Source organism: Culicoides brevitarsis, chromosome 3 (assembly GCF_036172545.1).
Source record: "Culicoides brevitarsis isolate CSIRO-B50_1 chromosome 3, AGI_CSIRO_Cbre_v1, whole genome shotgun sequence".
Lineage (NCBI taxonomy): Eukaryota > Metazoa > Arthropoda > Insecta > Diptera > Ceratopogonidae > Culicoides > Culicoides brevitarsis.
In genome coordinates, this window is record NC_087087.1 from 24,613,280 (window position 1) to 24,639,141 (window position 25,862).

Sequence of the window (25,862 nt, forward strand, 5' to 3'; positions counted from 1 at the left end):
AAAATGTAAATGAGATATCATCATCATCGTAAGTGAGCAAATGTATATAAAGTTAATGCATGAACTAATTTTAATGTTATTCATTTAGAAAATATGTTTAAACAATGGAAGAAATACAATATTGTCAGAAAACAATAAAAAAAAATTAGTAAATATAGTTTGTATCATGATTCGTATCAACATTTGATCCAGTTTCTTCGACATTTCAACAACATTTCTTCATATAATTTTAACATTTATTAACAATATGTAACATATATGTTAATAAATGTTAAAAATAAAAAAGAAAATTGAGACTTTTTAACAAAATTAATGGTGTGAGGATGAAGTGTGTAATGATACATTAAACAACTTCATTAAAATATAATAATAATAATATTAACAATAACAATAAATTACAATGTAACATACTAGAAAGTATAAAGGAGCCAATTCCAGAAGACAAATTAATTACTTTGACTGTTTTTTGACAAGTACAATCTATAACATAACACTAACACGACAAAGAAATGTCATGTCATATCTCAACAAAACATATATTCATATATATAATGTCATTATTATAAAATATTATGTTAATAAATTTCTCAAAAAAATAACAATAATTGCGCACGCGGTTAACATTATACATGTATTATTTATATTATTATCTTATACAAAACTACAAGATATATTTTGACGAATAAATATTTCATAATAAAATTTACTTTCTGTCATAATATTACTTATTTGTAAAATTTTTGCTAATAATAATATTAATACTGACTAATGTTTATTATATTGATTCGAAACAACATTCATTATTATTATTTTTTATTATTTATACAAAATAATAATATCAATAAATATTGGAGAAATATGTATATTATCAATGTTTATCAAAAAAAATATACATTTTAAACGTATAGAAAAAGTTAATTAATATTCGTTCGACAAGGAAATGATAAATTCACCTACTGAGTATGTGTATTGCAACGTATAACAAGTATAAGAATGAATGATTATTTCAACAATTTTTATACTTTACATGATTTGACGTAATGTTTTAAGTTGTGTATTTAAGTGTTAACATATTTTTTTATATGAGAGTGATAGAGAGAAAATAGAAAGACATGCTGGACCAGGAAGTTTTTTTTATTTCTTTATATATGAATACATGTTAAGGCTGTGAAAATGTGGAAAATATTTCCATTTTCTTTTTTTTTATTATATTATTAAATTATTTTTTAAAAAATCCAAACAAATTTTTAAAAGTTCAAAAATAATTTTTTTAAGCTAACGATTTTAATTAAATTTTTTTTATTTACTTTCTAATTTATTTCAAATTAATTTTAATATTTTTTTAATTTTTTATTAAAATAATTTTTTTTATATAATTTTTAATTTATTTAATTTTTTTTTATTTAAATTTATTAAATTTTTTAAATTTTTTTTTTTAAAATAAATTTTTTTATAATTTCAATTTTTAATTTATTGTTTAATTTTAAAAATTTTTATTTTTTAATTTTAATTTTTATTTTTTACTATTTTTTTATTTTTTTTTATTTTAAATTTTTATTTAAAATTTAAAAATTTGGTCTTCTAAATATTTCTTTAATTTTTTTTTTTTTTTTTTTTTAAATTGAAAAATTTTTTGAAAAAAAATTCGGTAATTTTGAAAAATTTTTTTTGGAATTTAAAATTATTTTTTTTTAATTAAAATAATTTTTTAATTATTACAACAAAAAATTCAATTTTGATGAAATTTTTAACATTTTTTTTTTTATTTTGCCCCATTGGATTTTGGACTTTCAAAATGGGGCATCGGACTTTATTTTTAAATTATTTTTTTTAAATTTATTTATTTAATTTTTAAATATGTATTTAAATATTTAAAATTAAATAAATAAATTTAAAAAAAAATAATTAAAGTTATAAAATATTTTTTTAAATGCAATAAAATAAAGAGCGAATAATTTTCCAAAATCATTTAATCCTAATGTACATTATTAAAAGTACAAAACTCTTTTAACTACTGCTCAACCGGTTGCGAGAAATTATTTCACACACATGCGTTTGCACAAAAAAATATATAAAAAAAACTTCACGAGAACTCATGATCACAAAAATAATGAAAAAAAAACAGGAAAATTTTTTACAAAGTGACAACTTGACAACTGTAATGAGTAAAAGCCTATAAGCAAATTTATGTACTTGTGGGCCGTACAAATTTCTCCTTTTTTCTGCTGTAATTTTTAAACGTTTTAAACTCTCTGATTAGTTATCATTAAATTTTATTTTATTGAACGATTTCGCTAAAGTACATATTGCGATTAAATTACTCCGCACAATCATTAATAACCATATAAATAAGAAATAAATTGGATTGATTGAGTTTCCAATTTCGCTCGTTGATTGTCTCATCGGGCGTTATGTAACACACATACACATCATATACGTTACATGTGTAATAATTTTTGACATGGATTCACGTCTGGTAGTAAAAAAAATGCCGAAAAAAAGTAATTTGCGCCAGGTATTTAAATATTTAAATGAAAAAAAAATGTATATAAAAATGTTTTATGATGTCAATATATGACAACGACGAAAAATTGGGTAAAAATGTCATATTTTTTTAAGATTATTATTTATGGTCGTAACCTAAAGGGATGTCATATATACATAATAATTAACGGTACTGACCGAAAACACCCAAAAAGTAGATCAGTAACGATGTTTCAACACAATTTTTTGTTTCCGTTAAATTCTTTTTTTTTTTAAAGGAAATCAAAATAAAAACTAAAATAAAATAAAAAACACGAAAAGGGAAACTTTTACTATAATTAAATAATTTTTAAAAAATTGTAAATAAATAAAACAAGCTTTTACTCGAATTATTTATTTCATATCCGGAGCACACCTCCGCGCACAGTCTGATGTGTAAGCCACACACATGGATGACCACTGAAAAAATGTATTTTTTTGACGTTAATGTTATTTTTTTATAGTTTTGCAATGTTTTATTTATGAAGGAATATTAATAATAATAAAAAAATAATAATTAAATTAAAATTATCATATTTATTGCGCGTTACATACATCTTTTTTGCGCAAATCAAAGCATATCATACTAAAGTCATAAAATTAATTAAAATTACATACTATAAATTTTAAAAACAAACATAGCGAAAAATTATGAAAAAAATTCAAGGTGAATTTCTGTAATTTTTTTTTTACTTTTTTTCATGAAATTGAGACAAATTAAAAAAAAAGTAGTGGAGGTGTCTGGTATTTTTTTTTCGCACGTTCTCAGTTCCTGATTGAATTCTAAGAGATTTGATGCAGCAAAAAAAATATTACATGAAAATTATTCATAAGTACACACCTACAAAGTTTTTCGTTTGACACGACATTTATAACGGGTTAAAACTAATAATAAGAATTGCATTAATCGCGGCATTCCGCACGTTGTTGGCCCGAACACTAAAAAGAACTTGTTCTCGAAGGTGTGCCTCGAGATATTTGACAGAGCTGTCAAGGAATCGGCACTTGACTCATAGCAGCTGTTTGGCGTATGTCACGTTACGTTAAATATACGTTTCATGTTTACTTACTTTGCGAAATACAAACAAAGTTCATGCAACTGTATCGATTTTTGTCATGCATCGCACCATAAAAGTTAGGCGAGAGATAAATTCATGCCACAAGAAAAAAAAAAGAATGGACCTTGAAATACCAACAGACTCATATTGTGCTCGAACTCGTGAATGTACGCCATGAACTATATTTTTAGTGCGTTCAAATCCCTTCTAAAGATTTATAAAAGTTTAATTTGAGACATTATTTGAATGTAGATTAATGTTTAAAAAAAATATATGAAATAAAAAGAGACCAAAAGCAACCACAAATCACCATGCAATATGCAATGAAAAATTGAATAAGAGAAACAGTTATAATTGTAATAAAACATTAAAAATTATTGTTTGATACAATTTTAAGGTGCAACAGAAACATGTAAGCCACTTTTATGGTACTATGGAAAATTCTATCCACCCTAGTTTAGTTTTAGTTTCAGTTTTTTTTTCGTTTGTAATATTTGTCATTGTAGTAGCGTTATTAAATTCGTGTCTCGTTTGATTTGGAGCCAATTATTAACAACAAAAAGTTGTTTTTAATTTAAAATAAGAAAAAAAGGTTGCGAAATGCTTTTAAATGTTATTGTGGTTGTAGTAGAATATTGTCCTTTGTTGGTTTTTAAACAATATAAAAAGAGGTACAATTGTGACTCGTGAGCCTTAAGTTCCCAGTGGGAAATTTGGGCCTTTTTTTAGACCCTTAGTGTCTAAAATAAAAGCCTTAAAGAGTTTTCTTAACAGTTTTTCAACTTTTTGATGGTTTTTTGAACATTTTTTTTTAGAAAAATGAAATTAAATAACCAATCAAGTCTTTTCAAGACTTTTAGCTCGAAAAAAGTTCTATAGTGAATTTTCTAATGAACTAAATTCACTGAAAAAAAATCACTTAAGATCTCTTTAAATTGGTACGTCAAAGATTGTCTCTATCCATATTCTTGCCGATTCATTAGGTTCATGTATTCCCAAAATTCTAAGATCAAATGGGCAAATCTCGTAAAAATGTTTGATAGTTTGAAGTTCTCCACAGTCCCAGAGAGAAGCATCATGTTTTTCTAATTTCTGAATCATTAATGTTTTTTTTCAATTCATGTCTTTTTGATTTACATTTTTCGGATTAGTGATAGTGCGTGTTTTCCGCATTGGCAGCATTGTGTCAGCAGTGCTACTTCAGTATATGATTTTTAAGAAGTCGGGGGCGGATCCCTGCAAATGCACTCCCTGCACCCCCCTAGATCCGCCCTTGTAAGTAGCATAAGTAAATTACACTTGACTTGCTTAAATCTTATTCTGTTTAACTTCGACCAGCAGTGAATTCATATGATCCATTCATATACCTCGAGGAACAAAGAAATTTTGTTCATATCCAGAAATTGAAGCCTTGAAACCTAAAAAAGAAAAAAATTAACATAAAATAAAATTCTTACCAAATTTGATCCAGCTGCTTTGCTTACATAACATTAACTTTAACCACTTTGTCTAACACAATAATAACAGTTTCAATAAAGAGATAATTATCACACAAAGTATAGCTAATAGTATAATAAAGCGTGATTTATTGAGCTAAATCAATTAGCAGCTCAAGAACTAATTGACATTCGTTGTCGATGTTGGCGTCATATTATATCCGTAGTGTCAATAAAAAATGCAACTAATCTGGCAATTAAGATAACGACAAAAATTTTTGGCATTTGCATAATCGGCAGACATTCACTACCTAGTCACATGTTTGAACCGTTGACCCCTGTTGAATCGCCAAAAAACAAAAAAAAAGTTAATCTGATTAAAAATCAATCAATATTTTTTTTCCTTTTAAACATAAATAGACAAACAATCGGATTATTGACATTATTATCACGATTTTATTTGGTCTCGTTTTGGTTTTTTTTTTTGTAAAAGGAAGTTTTGCTGATTAATCGACTTACGTTTCCATTTGAGGTCAGTTTGTACTTAACCCAAAGAGTATTCCTGGAGCGACAGTGACCTGGCGTTACATCTAACGAGTTTCTCGTTAAATACACATTACTAATACGGAAATCCACTCATGTAAATGAAGTATGTGGAGACACACCTTAACTAAACATGTAACGAGTTGCTTACGTTTTTCTAATCATTAACTCGATCACGATTTCTTACGCGGCGAAGAAAAGTTTTGCTGTTAAGGATCAAAAGATAATGATGTCGACACCTCTTTGAACACGCAAAATCTTTTCGAAAGATTTCCACAACTTTTTTATGACAAATTTAGCACTTTTATTACTCACATTAGTTGCTCAGCATGCAGGTCATTAATGACACTGACGACACCTGTTAATGTGAAGTGCAATTCATTCGAAGATGTCATGTTATTGCCTCTAGCTACCAACTAAACACCATTGAAATTTTCAAATAGCAAAAAAAAAAATCGAAAGTACTTTTTTGCTTAATATTGTGTGAACTAAAAAATTTAATAATAATTATTACATCAAAAATACACAAAAATTATTGACTTAATGTTCACTCATGGAACAAATTTTGATTGCTCAAATTTTGCAATTTCGACATAATAATTTGAACAATTCTAAACGATCAATATCTGTATGCGCTTTTAGTTGTTTTTGTTCTACAGAGCTATACTACATCAACGTAGCACACACCTATAATAATGATCAGAAATTAAACCATTCATTGACCAGACTTGCAAAATATTTGTAATTTTTTAAGGCAAATACGAAACAAAGAGTGATTCCAGTTTGCTTGATTGAAGCTCGAGCATTTGTGGGTCAGTCAATGAGCATTTCGTACAATTTTTACTCTTTTAGTAAAAATTTTTTAATGCTCGAGCATTCGTATTAATTTGGATTAACTCGTTAGAAAATGAAAGTGGCAAAAAAATATACTTCTAGTCCAAAACATGCACGTTTTTTTCTTGCCATTTTTAGCACTATCACGCTTTGCGTTTTCGATATTGTTGTTGCTGTCTTGCTTGCATGTTGCTAGTCTGTTACGCTTCGACAGTTTTGGACTCATATAATAATAGTATCTTGTTACTACAATAATAATAATATTATAACTGTAACTGTAGTGCGCGGAGTTAGCCTTGACAATCAAAAATTTTGTATGTGAGTTGCATTTAATTGATTTATTAAAGTGGAGTTGTCGCGTTTTGTTGGTCACTTGGTATTGATGGGTTTTTAGTTTGGCTGTTTTCGGTATTTTTAGCTGATATTTTGAGTTAAAAGGAAAAGATACTTACGAGATTTTTTGAGCTCATAGATTTCTGCTCGATCATTTGTCTAGTAGAATTAATTCAGAAGCTCTTTGGGTCCATAACCTGATTTTTTTTAATTTTGGCTGTTTTCGGTATTTTTAGCTGATTTTCTGAGTTAAAAGGAGAGAAAAGATACTTACAAGACTTTTTGAGCTCATAGAATTCTAGTCTAGTCCATAACCTGTCTAGTCTAGTAGAATTAATTCAGAAGCTCTTTGGGTCCATAACCTGATCTTTTTTAATTTGGCTGTTTTCGGTATTTTTAGCTGATAGTCTGAGCTAAAAGGAGAGAAAAGATACTTACAAGACTTTTTGAGCTCATAGAATTCTAGTCTAGTCCATAACCTGTCTAGTCTAGTAGAATTAATTCAAAAGCTCCTTGGGTCCATAACCTGTAAAGAAAAAAAATTAACAAAATGGCAACTTTTTCAATTCCCTTGGCGCTAATAAAAAAAAATACTTACCACGATCCTTACGTAACATCAACAACTGCATCTCGCTGCAAAATAACAACACTTAAATTGACATCCGGATATCGGTAGTAAAAGCACATAAAACCTGATAGTGCACATCTATGCAATTACTAGACTTTTACACATGAGACAACACACTTGGTCGTTACATAACACAAGCAATAAATTGTAATTCAATAGTTAGTTGTTGAAATGATTCACGTGCTATCGGAATCACTGGGAGTCAAATTACCAAGTTTCAAAAAAGCTGACTTCCCGCTGGGTGCTTCATCTCTGATTTTTTTTTTGTCTTTGCAAAACCACGTGATATGAAATATGTTAATATCTCCCAAGAAAGTGCTGCAACATTTACGACCCACAATTAAATATTGCGTATTTTTTTAGTTTGATAAAAATCAGCCACTTTCTCAATACTGTTTCTCTCACGACGACACGACGCGCAGGGAGAGTCATAAAATTTTCTGCATTTGAATTTTATTGTCACTGATTGCTATCAATTACCCGATCCAGTATTTACACATATTTATGTACAGGTATCGACGACGAGAGCGATGACATTTCTAGGTAAAAAGTTGTATTTATAATTGTTAATCTCGTTGATGTTAATCTCCAAAGCGCGCGCGACAAAATTGAAATATTTGATTAAATAATCAATTCGCCGTTTTTTTTTGTCTTTCAATTTATTTACGACTTTTGACTACCGCAATCGTCACCAAATCATTCGACCTGCGAAATTTACCAAACTTTTTATTTTTTTGATTTATCGCTGGTCCAATTAAATGACTCTGCGCTGCATATTAATCCACTACTTAATTAAAAGTTGGTCAATAATAATTTAGTAATTCGATCTTTCTAAAGATGTTCCAATTTTCGACTTAGATTAATGATGTCTGATAACACCGGCTGCAGATGTCTACGCGATGAAAGTTGCGTCAGATTTGTGTCTCCATTTCGAGTGATTGACACTCGGTAAACAATGGATTGACAGCAATTATAATTAAAATGACGACGACGACAAAACATTTATAACGACTTCATATAATGGTTTAATTACATTAATTAACATTTGCTTTACATTATTCAAGCACCTTTTTCTAGTTGCCCTACGTTTAGGCTGACTAAGTGCATGTAAGTGGCAATTAGCGTTAGAAATGAAAAAAATTAGTAGACACGTGTTTTAGCGGTTTTCGGACCGTTACTTCCAAGACCTTTCAGACAGACTTTAAACCTTAATGAAATTTTTTTCGCGTTTTGATTTTTAATTTTTGTTTTAGTTTGAGCGATCAATTTTTTCCGCATTATTTATCATTATTACTGATTATTAATAATTTTTTTCTATAATAGGTGGTCAAGAAATAGTGCATAGCCGAGTTGCGAGACAGTTGTGACTTACATGACTTTTACAGTTTTGATTGTTATTGATTAGGTGTTATTAATCTTTCTGCACTGTATCATTAATATCATTACAACAAGTTAATTAATTAAATTTGAGTTTGTTTGAATTTGAATGAGTTAGAAGTCGATAAAAGTGGATTTTTAATGAGAAATCGAAAGTGAGTGACGTTAGTCGTCGACACTTGTTGTCAATTAAAGTTTATACTGAAATAATGATTAGTTGTTTATGAATCTGAGATGATCTATAAAATATTTTTGAAATGAACTTCAAAGTCAAATGACCTAAAATTAATTTAAATATTAAGCTTAAAACAAATATTAAAAATTTTCTAAAATTTTAAAAAATAATTTTAGAATGATAAAAATTAATTAATGAAAAATTTTAAAAAATAATTTTTGAATAACTTTCATGTTGATATTTATAAAAATTTAATCTAAAAATTTAATTTTTCATGAAATAAAAAAATTAAATTAATAAAATAATTTTAGAAATTATTAATTTAAAAAAAATAATTTTAAAATTTCAATAAATAAATTAATAAAAATTCATTCAATTAGGGTAAAATTGAATGAAAAAAATTAAATTATTAAAAAAATTATTTTAAAATGTTTAAAGGTAATTTTTTAAACTGACATTTCATTTTGATCAATTCTAAACCAAAATTAATAAATATTTTTTTTAAATGTGGGGCAGCCTAGTGTGTAAGATTTTTTAGTAATTTCGTTTCTTTATCAAGCATTCTCTTCATTCGAGTCATAAAATAAACTTTCTTTGATATCTCCTTTAATTAAAAGATTTTTTCCTGAAAACAAAAAAAAAAGATAAAAAGTGAAACATTTTTTCCAATCACATCAGCCTAATAAATACATCTTAATTCTACTTACCTCGTAACATGATCCCATCGTGACTCAACTTCTCTAATAATTTCTCCATTTTACTACTTTTTCCGCAACATTAAATCACCATTAAACCCGCATCGATATTACCTCATCAATTCAGCGCATCGGTGCAACTTTTAAAGACGCGTCACCTTCGTTTATTTATTCATTCATTCATTGTTTTTTTTTCTTCTTTTTTATAACCGAACAGTAGGATTAAAAAAGCCGTTAAATAACAGCGATAATCGCCTCAAATTGGCGAAGAAAAAGAAATTACGATTTTACTGCATTTTTAGATGCATTTCATAAGCATAAAAAAGCAGAAAAAAAATGATAATCATCAAATATTTCCTAATAGTCATGTCTCTTTTAGTCGAACGAACGAAGCAAAGTAATAAGTAAACATTCGCGAAAATGTCACACAAATCATAAGTCACGACTTCTTTTTGCGGTGCCATGCCATTTCAATCGATAGTTGCTTTTTAATTGAAAAAAAGTCTCTTTTTTCTCATTTTTTTTTTACGAAATATGATTGCAAAAAAATTATTCGGCTCCCTTCACAAAAGTGAACGTCGCGACGTCTGAGTTTTTTTTCGTGTGTTTCTCTCCTAATTTCATTCTCATCATCATAAATTTATTTAGATGTTAGCCTCCTACGAGCATAACGAGATAATTATTACAAGGAATTGGGTGAGACAATCACTTTGTTTGAGTGACAGGACAGACGAACATCATAAAAGTGTCGTTAACTGAATTCAAGTGATGATCAATTACGATGTGAAGATCATTCAGTCCCACGCTGCAATTTTTTTAAAGATTTTTTTTGGCACTTCCATTGTTTCTTAAAAATCAAAATGAATTTCTCAAAAAATTAATTTATTATTAATTAAAAAAATAATTTTATCAATTAAGTTATTTAAATAAATTTTATTTTATTTTTTTTTTTAATTTTAATTTTAAATATTTTTATTTAATTTTCAGTCTAAAAATTCAATTTTAAAAATTAAATTAAAATTAATTTTCAGTCCAATAATTAGATTTTATTTGTTTTTTATTTAATAAAAAAAATAATTTTAAATTAATTTAAAAAAAATTAATTAATCAAAAAAATAATAAAAATTAAATTTACTTACCTTTTAAATTTTCTCCATCAAAATCACAAAAACTTACTTGACATTTATGGCGCCTCCATACAAGCAAAAAAAATTTCCTTATGACAGAACAATCAACTACATGATCGCCAATATAGAGAAACATACCGCAAAAAAAGCATCAACAAGCGTCTTGTTTAATTTATGTGGTTAATAAATTTCAGTTATTTGTTGACGTTGTCACTACTGGCGGTTGGTTACGTTTATCACGAAAAATGCGATGAAAAATTGTTTCTTTTTTAAAAAATGTTGTCGTTTCGTTCGATGATGAGGACTGTGATGTAAACAAATTGCATCGTTTATTGCGTTGCGATAGAAAGTGAAAGTGATGCAAAAATGTTTTTTTTTGTCTAAGAGCAATATTTGATGATTTTATGACTTTATGAGATCTTAATTAAAAATTCATGATTTTTTTCAACGTAAAATTTTACACGCCTTTTGTGAATTAATAAAGTAATTAATGTCGAATCCAACATGAATTCCATTAAGGTTTAATTTAATCTCGATTAATTGAACGCCTTTTAACGAAAATCACAATAATTAACACGTTTTTTGATTCAAAGATAAAATCAAAATCTACCAGTCGCTCTCCATGCCATATCATTTATCATTTTCATTCGTCTCAGATGTGTTGACTACTGTATCACGGCGAACAATCGCGCGTTTAAATTCGTATGAAAACATTACTCTGCATATTTGAGACGAATGAAAATGATAACCCCTTAAAGATTTGAGCGCCATCTGCGGGAGGCTCGTAACTGAATTGCGCGAGAAATCCATAGTGACGGAGTGAGTCGGCTGAAATTGAACTGTTATACATCTGTCAGGTAAGTATACCAGTACTGGTATACTTACCTGACAGCATATAACAGTATCACTTTCGATCGTCTCACTCCGTCACTTGGATTTCCTCATGCAATTCAGTCACGTGCCTCAAATCTGGCAACCTGAGACGAATGAAAATGATAAATTACAAGTTTCTTGTACAATTTTTTAAATTCAAATTTTTTTCTTGTTTCAGTTGCTGCAAGTCAACACACAGCAGAAGACGATTCCGATATGATGATGGAACCCGATGAAGCGCATGGCGAGGAAACACGTTCTTTCTTCGATGAATCCGAAGCTGAAACTGATTTCCATCCAATTTTCCCGAGTTACACGAGCATCAGTCGTACGGAGCACGAACCCACAGAGGCTTCTGATACCGCAGTCACTGCTGAACAAAATTTCTTCCCATATTTCCGTGATTCGCAACCCCTTGGTCACTCGCGTCCTTATTACCCGACTCCTGAACCACCATCTGCCATTCGGTACAACTCCTTTGCACGAACGCATGACTCTTTACTGGGCAGCGGGGACTTTGGCGTCATCAAAGGAGGCACATTCTACCAAGATAGTGATCCCCCAATTAAAAATGATCCAAGCGATTTTTATAGTTTTTATAATAATGGACATGGAAGACCCCAGGCAGCTCCCTTGATTCGCAAACTTACGTATCCCGAAGAGCAATTTGCCAATTTCAAGGATTTTGCGGACATAAATACGCCTAATGACCCTGCTTACTCACAGTTTGTCGTTGTCTATGCGAATAAGAATGCCACGGCGCCCGTTTCACATCCCAATCCGAAAAATATCTTTGAGCAATTGCAACTGCTGGACCAGGAGAAAGCAGAAAAAGCCAGTAAAAAATCGAGCAAATTCAAGTCAAAGTTGGCCAAAACGAAGCTAGAGAAGAAATACAAGAAACGAACGGGACCGAAAGAGAGCGATTATGAACCTCTACTAGCTTTAAGTTAAATTACCAATTTTTTCATCGCTTTCCTCCTTCCCCTTTTACTTTCTAGTTTTTTAAGGAAATGATCTTTGATGTATTTTTGTACGAAGTTGAAGTCTCTCTGATGAGGAGATCGCATGAGCCATCATACCTGAAACTTAGCAAATAAGCCTTTAATATTTAAGGGAAAACATGTAAATAATTTTTTTCCACTAATTCATCATCACGCCACCACCCACCTTTTCCCATTTGAAGCACATTTCTCTGTCTTTTCTTCTTTCCTTGTCTCAAAAAAATTTCCTAAAATAATTAAAATATAAGCAGCTGTCAGAGGGCTCGTAAAGGCCTCGAAAAAAGGACTCTCCCTCCTTCATACATAAATATTTACCGTATTGTTAAGCAAAGTATTCATTAGTAAGCTCTCCAAGTTCTTAATTATGTCATAAGTTAAGTAAGTTTTGAAAATAAGGAATTAGTCCCTCTAAGTTTAAAGAATAATTTTAAGAGATGACAAATGTTAAAAATTTTTTTGATGAAATTAATTTTTTATTTTAACTAAAACCAATAAAAAATCATGAAATTTTAACTTAAAAATTTAAGTTTTTATTAAGTTTTAAATTTAATTTTTTAGGAAAAAAATTTTGAAATAAAAGAGCTAAGTTTAAAAAAAACTAAGAAAAAAAAATTTTAAAAAATTGAGAAAAATTTTTTTTATTAATAATTTTTTTAAAATTTTAGATAATTTTATTATTTTTTTTTAATTAATTAAATTAATTGAATTATTAATTAATATCGATTAGTTAAATTTTTCATAAAATTTTAAAATAAAAATCATTAAAAAATTATTAAAAATATTTCAAAAATATTTTTTTTTTGTGAAATTTTATTTAATTCAAAATTTTTATTCTAAATACTCTAAAAAAATAATTTAGAATTCGTAAAAAAAATTTTAACATTTGTCATCTATTAAAATTATTTTAAGTACTTATCTGGTTAAAACAAAAACAAAAGAAGAATTTCATTTAAAAAATTATATGTATTTAACAGTTATATAAAATTAAGACTTAATTAGGATAAAAAGTTAAAATTCAATAAAAACAGAAAAAAATGGAAATTTGTGGTTTTTCTTCGAAATTTGCTTCCGAAAAACAACTTAAAAATATAATTTTTGACTTTTTACTAATTTTTTTAGTAATTTTATTCCTGAGTTTTTTTTATGAAAGGCTTCTTTCAGTCAATAGGGTTTCCTCATACCAAAATAGAGGCATTACGATTTCAGTTCCAGTCCTAAAATTGAAAAAAAAAATTAGAATTCAAACTTAACTCTTCTTTCAAAAAAAAATTATCCCACCGTGCCACTTTATAAACGTAATTGAATTGCAATCTCATTCTTTTTTCGAGTAATTTTCCAGTTTTTAACTCAAATCTCACATATGGTCGATGTTGCTTTTTATCAGCTTTGAGACCTGCGACATTTTGCGTTATAGTTTCATCGTATTCGTAATTTTTGTCCGTGAAAAAGTGCGGAAAAGAAATCACCAATGGAGCACTGTGACCTCTGCAACGATTAACTGTCTTAACGACGTGACACTTTTCCGTTTGGCTTTCCATTTCGATGCAGCTACTTGCCCATTGTCGAGCTCCTTCCGTGAGTTGAATGTCGTTAAAACTAACACTAAGACACGTATCGGGTGAGTAAATTTGTAAAGGATGCGTGAAATCTGGCGTTGAAAGAGTAGACCACACTTCACCGAGAGTTATTGGAGCCCGATCGACTAATTGGTTCATGGTTTCACGTTTATCGTTACCAGTGAACACCTTGAAGAGCCCTTTTCTCTCAGAAGTGATATTTTGATGGTAAAAATACGGAACTGGAGTTAAGAAGGAACCGTATAAGACTTCACTGATACTACTTAGAGTCGTTGAATCAGCAGCGGAAATGACTTTTACTTCAAGATCATCCACTGAAGCTTCACGATTGAAGATTTTGGTGCGTTCCAATCCAAAAGAAACTTGATTTCCATTTGCATCGAAAGCCAAATCGATTTTTTTCAACATTTCATCAAAGACAAAAGGACCAACTTCCTGAAAATTTGGCTTCACAGAGGGAAAATTTCCAATTTCTTCACTGTTTGTCCAGTTAAAGACGTAAAATCTTCGTACAATTTCCTGCATTTGCCATTCTTTGAGCAAAGGCGTGTCTTTTTCAAGCACCTGGAAAAGTCTTTCATAGTCAATTTGACTATGGGGCTTCTTTTGATTTGTCTCGCGTTTGTGAATCGACTGATTAATTGCTATCATGATGACAATCAAAAGAACCGGCAATGCATATCGTATTCTACGCCAAATTTTAGCCCATAACGTAAGTGCTTTATCACGTTTTTTAACTTCTTTTTTCCCGTACAGCAACGGAGATGGCTTTAATGCCACCTTCCTACGAATTCCATCGAGTTTGTCTTCTTCTTTGTTTTCGACTTTCACAGAACGAAGTCCAGCATCGACTTCGTCAACGAGTGCTTGTGTCACTGCAGGCTCAATTACTTCTTTTTTCTCATCTTCTTGCTTTTTTGAAATCACTTCCAACTCCAAAGCTGGGTTTTCCATCGTTGTTTACAAAATGTTATTCATTCATTAAATAAAAGACCTTCAAATAAAATTCACGTATACATTTTCGTTTTCAATAGAAACGTAAATAAAAATAAAAAAGAACCGTTCCGTTTAACACGAAAAAACAAACTGAATTGACTCGCTCCCCAAATTATTTTGACTCATCTCTTGCGTGTGTGTCTCTTGCCGGAATATATGTAGAACATAAAAAAAATCATGTGTGAGAAACCAGTTTTGAGACGAGAGAATCGGTCAGTCATAACAAAAAAGGGAATTTCTGAGAGAATTTAATCAATACGTATCGTAGTCGTACACTGAGGAACCTTGACTTTGCAACTTAGATGAACATAGATGACCATCTAATGCGAATCATGTAGAATGGAAAAGTGATTGGGCGCGTTCAAGTTGTGCTTCCAAACAGATCCTTGATGAAACCTTCAATAGACTTTCTATTTTATCCAGGAGAAAATCATGATCTACTAAATCGAAAGCTTTTTAAGAGTCGAGAAATACGGTAGATTTGTTATTTTTTTGATATTAGACCATCTACTATGTTATCCAAACTTAAAATGCTGGCGACACAGTTCATTATGGTGTTCTTTTAATTTCTTCTTAAATCATTCTCTGGAAACCTGGACCCATAACCTTTTAGTTTAAAATTTTATTAAAGAATAAATATAATTATGAATTATCTTCGCCAACAGAGAGTATTTTTTGAATCAATTAACGTCGTCTGCGACGGATAAATATAAAACTTCGTTGTATATAAATACGTATAATAATGGCGAAAAATTTTTAACTGAAAATTCTTTTATTTTAATTTTTGAAGAAGTGACTATTTTTGTTTTCAATTGGGTTTTGCGTAATTTTCCGAGCGCTTTTTTTTGAAATAAATTTTCACTTCATTCTTGCCGCTAAAAATTTTATGACTTACCACGTTTTTTTTTTTAAAAATTTTTCAAAGGCTACTTTCAATAAAAAATTTGTGAAAAAAAAAAATTGATATTAGACCCTTAGAAAGCGAAATGAAACATGACAAAAAAGAAATACATCATTTCCCAAAAATAAAATTAAATAAGATGTTAAACTTTTAAATTAAATTAAATTATTTCAAACTTAAAAAAAGAAAGAAATTCTGAAAATTTATATTAAAAAAAATCTCAAAAGTTCAATAAAGTTCATTAAAAAAAATAAAAATTAAAAAAAATTCTCAAAAGTTCAATAAAGTTTAACAATGTTTAATAAAGTTTAAAAGAGTTTAATAAAGGTCAGTGAAGTTTCATTTTAGATAAACATAGTTGCAGAATGGTTCTTAAAAAACAGGTCATTTTGATTTTAAGACTTTTTATTTTTCAAAAATCGTGATTCACTTAATCGAATGCTTTTGAAAGATCGAAAAATACTGCTGCTTTGTTATTTTTTTGATATCAGACCGTCAACTATGTTCTCAAATCTTCAACTTGATTCCGATACAGTTGATGGTGCTCTTCCTGATTTTTTTCATGTTGGTAAGCTTAGATTTTTTATATACTTTTTTAATCCTCAATTATCAAGTCATTTGTGGATAAAGATAATTTTTCAATGACAAACCTTTGTGCAAATAATTTTTTTTTGTCAATCACAATTTTTTTGAATTATTTTTTTTTAAACAAATTAAAGTGAAATTTCAAATTTAATAAAAGTTTTAGGTTTTTTGCAAATCTTAAACTCTCCATGATTATTCGCTCTATAAACAATGCGCATTAAATTTAAAACCTGAACTCACCCATTTTATTGTTTACTTATCCATTCGCAGGTAAACAAATATTGTCATAGCTCTGATTTTGTTCTCAAAATTCACACCTCCTTACTAAAACAAAATCTTTCAAGTTTTATTTCGCATGAACTTGTCATCATCCCACAATTGTTTTACGCACGTTTGACGTCATTGTTGCCGCGTCACGGAGACACGCTTCACTTCGAAAGCCCATAAGGAAAGACGGAAACATATCTCATTAAGACATTAAATGAGTAATTAACAACAATTGCTACGCACATAACTTTGATATCGTTAAAATGTATCAAAATCGCGCAAAAAATAAAATTATCAGCCGGTTGAACTGGTTTTTTGTTTTGTTAGTTTTAACCGGTATTTTTTTGTAGACACTTTTAATTTCGTTTGAGATGCGATTCGAGATTTAGCTTTAAATGTCGCCAACGAGACTAATGCACTCCAAATCCCCACCATTTGCAGTCTTGACATGATAAATAATTTCATTAGTCCAGAAAATATTTCTTCACTGATGTAAGTACTTCAGCCATAACTGCGACACACGCTGATTCGCCACCCCTTGACCAGAAAAAATATTTTCATTTTATTCAACAAACATACAAAATATCCAACGTACCTGCATAGAATAGGCGTTTGAAAAGTTCTGCGAGCACGGCGATCGTTAGTTGCGGTCGAGAAGTGGAGCTTAACAGACGTGTTTCGAATCCAAGGCGTCAAACAATTAAAAATAAGCACAAAAAGGGAAAAACCTTTGAAAAAAAATAATAAAAAATTAATAAATAATCATAAATTAAAGTGATTGAAGGACATTCTAATAACCTAAATAACAATAATTCGTGTTTTGTTTACGTCGCTAATTATTTCAAGTAAGTAAGAAACACTCGTTTGCCAAGAAAAATCTTAATCAACATCAAAATTATGCAAATTTTTCAAGAAATTGTCACGCGATTCATAAAATATTTCATTCAAAAGTGCAAAAAATAATGAATTGCGTGTGCAAAAAAACGCATTTATTTGTAAATTTCATCTTCATTCACTTTATGTGTTTGCAATCTACGCGGAAATGTAACAAAGTTGACACTTTTTAATAAAACCACATGTGCTACACGAATTGATACACGAAAAATGCTCCAAATATGTTCAAGAGTCTTTCGGAATTGATTTTACTGCTAAAAAAATGCACTTTAAACGAAAATTTACATTTTTTTTACGCAAAAGTTGGTTATTTTGTATTTTTGCCGCGTTTTTAATTTAAATAGTAAACAATTGCAGTAAGTTGCGTTTAAAAAAAATAAATGTTTTGACACAAATTTCAGTGTAAAATTAATGAAAAATAATAATATTTTTAAGAAGTTTAGGTCTTTTTGAGCATAACATGTAATTTTATGTAATGGAGACGTCTTGTTTCTTCTAGAAAAAATTCTAACAAATTCCAATTAATTACCAATCTTGAATTCTTTTGAAAAAAATTAGCCAAGAAACATCTAAAAATTTAAATTTTAAAAATTTTTTTAATTTTTTGTTAAATTTTCATAAAAAATTTCGTAAATGTCATTTCAAAAAATTTTCCGTTTAAAATTTGAAAATCGCTTTTTCGCTAATTTAAGTAAAAATTACTCAACTTAAATATTACCTCATCCAAATTAAAGTAATAAACTTCCTTCTTAGGGATTTTACTTTCACTTTCTTTAAGTGTTCAACTTTGTCCATTTTGTAAGCAAAGCACCGTCAAATTGTCACAGTTGAATATCAATATTCGCCCTTTTCCTTCTTTTAAATTATTTTTTTTAAATTTAAATAAAATATAACAATAGCATTTACTTGACATGCTTATTCCATTGTCTTTCTTGAGATTACTTCTTATATAATTTGCTCTTGTTTCAGACATTTTTTCCCTTTGAAAGGTTTATCTAATGGTCTATCAATGCATGATTGGAGAAAAAAATTAAAACAATAAATTTATTTCATGTAAAAAGACACAAAAACATGAATTTTTAACTAAGTTCGAGTCACGACTCAAAAAAAAACGAAATAAAAGTAAGAACATGCAGGTGTGTCTTATTTTTGAAAGAGAACTTAGAGGTCTTTTAAAAATTTTGAAAGGAATGATAAAGGGCTATGAAATGAATTTGACAAATGACAGATGTCAAAATACTTTTTGTTAAAATATGAATTTTTGAACAATTTTAAAGATATTTATTCAGAAATGTTGCAACAAATAATTTTTGGATTAAATCTGTTTAAAATTAGTCGAAAACTTCAAATTTTAATGAAAATTTTGACAGCTGTCATCTGTCAAAAAAATTTAAAAGATTTAAAAAAAATAATTTAAAACAATTTTTAGGAAGTTTCGCACAAATTCACAGTAAAATTTCAATTTTAGGAGTAACTTTATTAAAATTTGAATTCAAAAATTCAGATTTATTTGAAATTTTGACAGCTGTCACTTGTCAAAAAAAAATAAAGAACTCAAAAAATAAGAATTTTTAAATAATTTAACACAAATTATTGATATTTAGATGATTAATGACATTTTATTCATAAATATTGTGTTTAATTAAATTTTTGACAGCTGTCATCTGTCAAAATTTTTTCAAAAGCTTAAAGTATTTTAAGTTTTAATCAATTCAACAGATTTTTATTTTGAAATTAAATAAAAAATAATTTTTAAAGGAAATTTGTATAAAATATTTCAAACAGTCTAATTTTAATAAAAATTTTGACAGCTGTCATCTGTCAAAAATATTTCAAAGCCTTAAGATAAATTTAATTTTTAAACAATTTTAAAACAATTACTCCCAAAATTAGAGTAAAATAGAATTTTAGAGGAAATTTCATTAAAATTTTTGCAAAAATTTGATTCTTCTAATTAATTTGACATCTGTCATTAATTAAAATTCTTTCAAAAACTTACCCAATAACTCACGCACCTGCAATTTTTATCTCAAATGACTTGTTCAATGATTTCTCAACATCAAATGTCCTTTCGTTTTGCGTTTGACAGCAACATATCTGATTACTTTAACCACGCGAGTGGCTTAGATTATTAAAAACTATTAAGAAAAACGCAGACAGGTTTAGTTTAGTTTTTTGCTTTGCATCATTGATCTACTTAAATACTTTAAAAAACCAACTAATAAAATATTTTTTTCTGCCTTTTCAGTCGCATTCTCGCCAACATGTTAATAAGATTGATATTTTTAACGTTGCTGGGCACGGCATTCGCTCCCTCGCCATTCAGTCGGCATTACAGGGGACCTTATGCGAATCCGTTTGCCGGTGCTTACAGCTCTCTTGGACAATTTGGCCCCTTTGGAAGTGTTTCTTTGGCTCATCAAGAATCTTCTACGGTACCAACTTTCTTCTTGGGATCGAATATCGGAGCAGGATCGACGAATAAACCCGCAAATAGCATAAAACCTGCGGAACGATCCGGAATTTTTGATACAATTTACGAATGGAATATCCTTGATTACGCTTTTAATTCGCCGCAAGAAAGACAACAAGCAATCATGTCGCAAGAATTCGTTCCGGAGAATAATTTACCTTTGGGCATCGATCGCTGGAAGAATACGTAAGATTTTTTTTTAAATTTTTTTCCAAGATTTTCATTGAAAAAAAATTTTTTTTCACAGATTATTCGTGACAACACCTCGTTGGAAAGAAGGAACTCCAGCAACACTTTCGACAATTGACTTACGTAACAACTTCAAATCGCCACTTCTCGTTCCCTATCCTGACTTCAGTTGGCACTCGTCAACCTCGAATCCCGATTGCACGAAACTCATGAATGTTTATCGCACATTTGTCGACGAATGTGACCGATTGTGGGTCATTGATGCCGGTGTCGTGGAAACTTTGACGAATTTCCGGCAATTGTGTCCGCCGAAAATTGTGATTTTTGATTTGAATACGGATGCGCACATTTTCACCTACGAGCTGCCGCCAGAACAAGTGAAACAGGATTCGCTTCATTCGAGCATTGTGGTCGATGTGCCGAATGGCAAGTGTGAAGATGCCTTTGCTTATGTAACTGATGTCTGGAGATTCGGCGTTGTCGTTTTTAGCTTCAATGAGGGACGTAGCTGGAGAACGACGTCACATTTGCATTTGCCGAACCCGTTGGCGTCAGATTTTAACTTCCAAGGCATCAATTTCCAATGTGAGTAAATTAAATTTTGGGTTCTAAAATTTGAAAATTTTTGAAATTTTTCATTTTAACTAAATTTAAATGAAAAAGAAATTAAAAAAGTCTAGAAAAATGTTTATTTTAAAGAAAAAAATATTTAAAATACGGAAATATTAAAAAAAATTAATTGAATATTGACAAAGTTTAAAAATAATTTTTTTAAAAAAATATAAAAATAAAAAAAAAATATTTAAAATTATAAAAATAAATCATAAAGTTTCTTAAGTTTCCTATCTTAATTTTTTAATTGATCTCAAAAAATTTTTTGATGAAAAAAGTTTTAAAATTTACAAAAGTTTAAATAAATTTTTGAATAAAAAAATACAAAATTGAAAAAAAAATTAAAAAAATAATGAAAAAATTTAACAAATTAAAATCTTTTGGAAAAATAATGTAAAATAAATTAAAATTACCTTTAAAATTTTCTAAAAAAAAAAATAAAATTAATTCATTTAGGCGAATACATTTAATATTTTCATTTTTTGTCCCATGAGGATTTTCTCGAGGGGGGGGGGGAAATAAAAAAATAAATATTTTTGAATTTTTCGTTTGTAATTTTTTAACGTTTTTAGACGTTAAACGTTGATTCTTAACATTTATTTAATTTTAGTTTATATTATTTTAAAATTTGAACTTAAAAGTAAAAAAAAATCAACAAAATCTCCCAAAATAAAAATTTTTGAAAAAAAATAATTTTGGTCACGTGACTTTCAAAAAAATGTTTTTCAACATTTCAATAGAAAATGTCGTAATTAAGCAAACTTCTTTAGTTTTTTGTATAATTTTACCATAAACAGTAATTTTTCATGATTTTTTAATATAAAAATTCCAAAATATGTCAAAAATATTTGTATTTTATATTTAATTTTTATTTTTCCCCCTGAATTTTTTCGACAAAATCAGAGGAGGAGGGCGACAAAAAATGGATATATTAAATTTATTCGCCTATAATTAAATTATGTTAGAATCAAATTTATCATTAAATAATTATAATTTTTCTTAAAAAATTGGACAAAAATTTAAAAAAAAATATATCTAGTTTCTTAATTGATCTTAATTTTTTTTTTAATAAAAAAAAATCAAAATTATTTTTTTTTTAAATATTTTGACAAAAATTTTAATAAAATTTCGAATAAAAAAAAATTAAAAAAGAATAATAAAAAAATTAAAAAACTTAAAATTTAAATGAATAAAGTATTTAAATTAGGGCGTTTTTTTATTAAAAAAATAAGACAATTAATTAAAAGAATGAAATTTAAGAAGTTTTTTAAAATTTAAATTTAACCGAAATTTTTGAAAATTTTTGAAATGTTTTTACTCAAAAAAATAAATTTAAATTAATTCTCTAAAAATTTTAATTTTCTTTTTAGGGACCGATGGAACCTTCGGCATCTCCCTCGCTCCCGTCGCTGACCAACGTACCGGCGATCGTGCTTTGTTCTTCCATCCAATGTCGAGTTTCATGGAATTCATGGTGAACACGGGCGTTTTAAAGAACGAAACAAACTGGATCAATGGTCCCTTCATCGGCCCCGTTTCCAATCCGCAATCTTTCCAACCCGTCGGCAATCGTGGCTTGAAAGGACAAAGCTCTACGTCCGCCATGGCTCGTAACGGCGTTCAATTTTACAATTTGGTTCAACGAAGTGCCGTCGGCTGTTGGGACATTCGCAAGCCTTATACCATGCACAATTTGGCTCTCGTGGAATCGGATGCCATCAAATTAAATTTCCCGAATGATATCAAGGCGGATTATGAAATTAAGCAGAATTTGTGGGTCTTGACGAATTATTTGCCGCAATTTTTGTACTCGCAATTGGATTACAATCAAATTAATTTCCGGATTTTAGCGACGCCCGTTGAAAGAGCGATCGCTGGAACGGTTTGTGATCCAAGTGTTTCGGCTTCATTAGCTCCGAATCCACTTGACACGTGTGTTTAAAGCTTTGACAATTTTTTTTTGTACTTTTTTAACAATAAATGAAGCCTTTTGCTGCCTTTTAATAATTTTTTTTTGACATTGGCTTTGAAAAATTAATGAAAAATACTTTATTAATGGAAATTCTTCTCTTTTTAACGTTTAAGTTTTACTCTAGAACGACTGTTGGTGGCTCGATGAGTTCAATGTAGCCACAACTCTTCTCCGGATCGAACAAGAAAACGTTGTGCAAAGGAGCTTCCTTCTGAGAAACGGTTTTGATGATCTCCTGAGCCACTTGTCCTCCAACCACAGCAGCTGCGGGCGAGATTTGAGCGAAAACATGCTCAAAAGCCTCATCGGAAATGACATTCGGAGCCAGCAAGTCACGAATTTCCAATAATTTGACAAGATCTTCTTGACGGGAACTTGGTTGGGGATCACGTCCGTAGTCATCGCGGAATCGTTGCATAATTTTCAACATTGGATACCCATTTCCGACGCGTTTCAGGTGACGAGGACTGATGTACTTGGCCAAGGGGACCGATAACGAGTCCGATAAGGAACAATAACTTTGCTTTTGCATCGTGTTATGAGCCACAAGTTCCGTTTTGGGTTTTTGTCCTTTGTTGTTTGGGTCTGAGACGACTGCGTGTTTCATTACTTCCCTAAAAAATACAAAAATTTAAATTTTTTTGTCTAAAAAATTTAAAAAAAAAATCTTACATCGAAAATTCATGTTCCTTCAAATCCGCAAAGCAATATCCAAACATTCCCCAGAGATCAAAAGCGAAAAATTTGACATTTGCCGCACGACAAACCTTATCCACTCGCACCAGATCCGCCGTTTTTCCTTCTCCAATGCAAACGACATCAAAATCACGGAAATATTCGTCGGATCGATCCGCAAAGTTGCCAATGTCGACTTTTACTTCCACCATCGGGTTCAGGGCTTGTGCTCGTTTCTCCGATGCCTCGGCGCGATTCTTTCCAACTGCTGTCTGCGGAACGAGGAATTGCGAGCAAAAGTCATTTTCAGTCACAAGTTTGTCGTCGAGCAACGTGACGGATTTGACGCCCGTTAAAATGATATTTTTCGCTACTTCAGCTCCGCATCCATTCAGGCCGGCAATTAAGATGCGGGCGGAACGCAATCTGTGGAAAAAAGGGAAATTGTAATGTTGTGAAATGGTGCAAAACAATGCCGGGTGACTTGCCTTTTTTGACTTTCGAGACCCCACAAGCGGATTTGACGATCGTACAATTCGGCTTCTTGTTCCGTGAGTTCTGTTTCTGTCGTGGATTTCATTTTGTGTGAGGGAAATGCGGTAATTTCAGTGAAAAATTGAGGAAAACTTAAAAGCGTCTTTAACACCGACTGAAAATTGTAATGTTAAGGAAATCCCAGTCAACAAAGTGAAAATCGTGCTGCCCCCAGTTTGCAATTGGCTGTTAGCGCCATCTGTGGTTTCGGGCATGAACTTTCATTACTTTTAATTACTTTTAATTTTAATTTTAATTTTAATTTTAATTTTAATTTTAATTTTAATTTTAATTTTAATTTTAATTTTAATTTTAATTTTAATTTTAATTTTAATTTTTTTAATTTTAATTTTAATTTTAATTTTAATTTTAATTTTAATTTTAATTTTAATTTTAATTTTAATTTTAATTTTAATTTTAATTTTAATTTTAATTTTAATTTTAATTTTAATTTTAATTTTAATTTTAATTTTAATTTTAATTTTAATTTTAATTTTAATTTTAATTTTAATTTTAATTTTAATTTTAATTTTAATTTTAATTTTAATTTTAATTTTAATTTTAATTTTAATTTTAATTTTAATTTTAATTTTAATTTTAATTTTAATTTTAATTTTAATTTTAATTTTAATTTTAATTTTAATTTTAATTTTAATTTTAATTAATTTTTAAATTAATTTCAATTTTCTGTATGTTTAAAAAAAAAATTAAATATCTTCAAATAATTTTTCCACCTTCAAATCTGAGAAAATCTTTAAATATTGGCTTAAATCAAATTTCGAGATTGGTTCGAGACACGAAATCATGAAAAACTTTTCTGACTCCAATTGTGCTTAGAATTTACTATGATCTTTTAGAAACCCTTTGGGACCTTCTTTAAGAGCTTAGGGAACTTTGAAGCCATCTGCGTTAAAAGACGAGGTCAAAAATGTATACTTCCAAACAGGAAGAAGTAAAAAAAAATTGCCCAAAATTCAAAGTCGCAAGGAAGTTCAACTTGCATCTTCCACGCTTCTTCCCGCTGCATTATCCGAATTTCTTTCAACTTTTGCTCTGTACGTACAAAGTCTGTATTGCTCCACGCACGTAGACGAATATTTGTATAAAAATAGTAATAATAGTAAGAATAATAATCGCGTTAAATCAGTGAGCGTATCGTAAAAATATAATGATCCGAGTTATTTTTATCTCGAGTAAATAAGTCGCAAGATATTCCAGGAATGCGATATCGATGGTCAAAATAATGTGAAATCGTGGGTGAAATCAAAAATAATGTGTAACGTGTGTTCCGAGAGGCGAGAGGCGCCTAAATTCCCTATATAAAAAAAGCACACACCAAAATATTGTCGCAAAAATATTCACATGCATACTCGTTGTACCGACGGTACGGCGATCTGTGTGATGATCAACAAACATTGTAAAGCCGCCATCCACGTACGAGACACGACCTCCTCCGATTTTATTAAGATACTTTATCATTTTCACATTCAGATCCTATGATCTGTTGTATTATTTTTATCAGCAAAACACATTTTTTTTGCCGCATTTTGAGGAGTTTTTCGAAATGAAATTAGGGATTGA

At 29.2% G+C, this 25,862-nt stretch overlaps 5 protein-coding genes across 7 annotated transcripts in view; 2 read left to right on the forward strand and 3 right to left on the reverse strand.

The window, feature by feature from the left end:
- Positions 1-13,007, forward strand: part of LOC134836028 (uncharacterized) — a 31,947-nt gene extending 18,940 nt beyond the window's left edge. Inside the window, exon 2 of the mRNA XM_063851147.1 lies at positions 11,781-13,007. Within this exon, the coding sequence (XP_063707217.1) occupies positions 11,781-12,556 (776 nt within the window). The 3' untranslated portion in view covers positions 12,557-13,007. The remainder of the gene's footprint in view (positions 1-11,780) is intronic.
- LOC134836030 (cytochrome c oxidase subunit 6A2, mitochondrial) overlaps positions 1-25,862 on the reverse strand; it is a 351,497-nt gene that overhangs the window by 312,452 nt on the left and 13,183 nt on the right. The window contains exon 4 of one of the 3 annotated variants that reach the window (XM_063851152.1): positions 11,302-11,311. The exons of the other annotated variants lie outside the window; for them this stretch is intronic. The gene's annotated coding sequence lies outside the window, so the exon portion shown is untranslated. Of the gene's footprint in view, positions 1-11,301; positions 11,312-25,862 lie in introns of those variants that run through there. 3 annotated transcript variants of the gene reach the window in all.
- LOC134834970 (sensory neuron membrane protein 1-like) lies at positions 13,583-15,244 on the reverse strand. The gene is made up of 2 exons (XM_063849806.1): positions 13,885-15,244; positions 13,583-13,820 (listed from the first exon to the last, which is right to left on the reverse strand). The coding sequence occupies exons 1-2, from the start codon at positions 15,135-15,137 to the stop codon at positions 13,748-13,750; spliced, it is 1,326 nt and encodes a 441-aa protein (XP_063705876.1). The 5' UTR covers positions 15,138-15,244; the 3' UTR covers positions 13,583-13,747.
- LOC134833538 (protein yellow-like) lies at positions 17,577-23,123 on the forward strand. Its single transcript, XM_063847880.1, has 4 exons — positions 17,577-17,777; positions 20,075-20,485; positions 20,547-21,073; positions 22,471-23,123. The coding sequence occupies exons 2-4, from the start codon at positions 20,091-20,093 to the stop codon at positions 23,040-23,042; spliced, it is 1,494 nt and encodes a 497-aa protein (XP_063703950.1). The 5' UTR covers positions 17,577-17,777; positions 20,075-20,090; the 3' UTR covers positions 23,043-23,123.
- On the reverse strand, positions 23,118-24,416 carry LOC134833539 (SUMO-activating enzyme subunit 1). Its single transcript, XM_063847881.1, has 3 exons — positions 24,236-24,416; positions 23,745-24,173; positions 23,118-23,686 (listed from the first exon to the last, which is right to left on the reverse strand). Exons 1-3 carry the CDS (start codon positions 24,325-24,327, stop codon positions 23,188-23,190), a joined length of 1,020 nt encoding a protein of 339 aa, XP_063703951.1. The 5' UTR covers positions 24,328-24,416; the 3' UTR covers positions 23,118-23,187.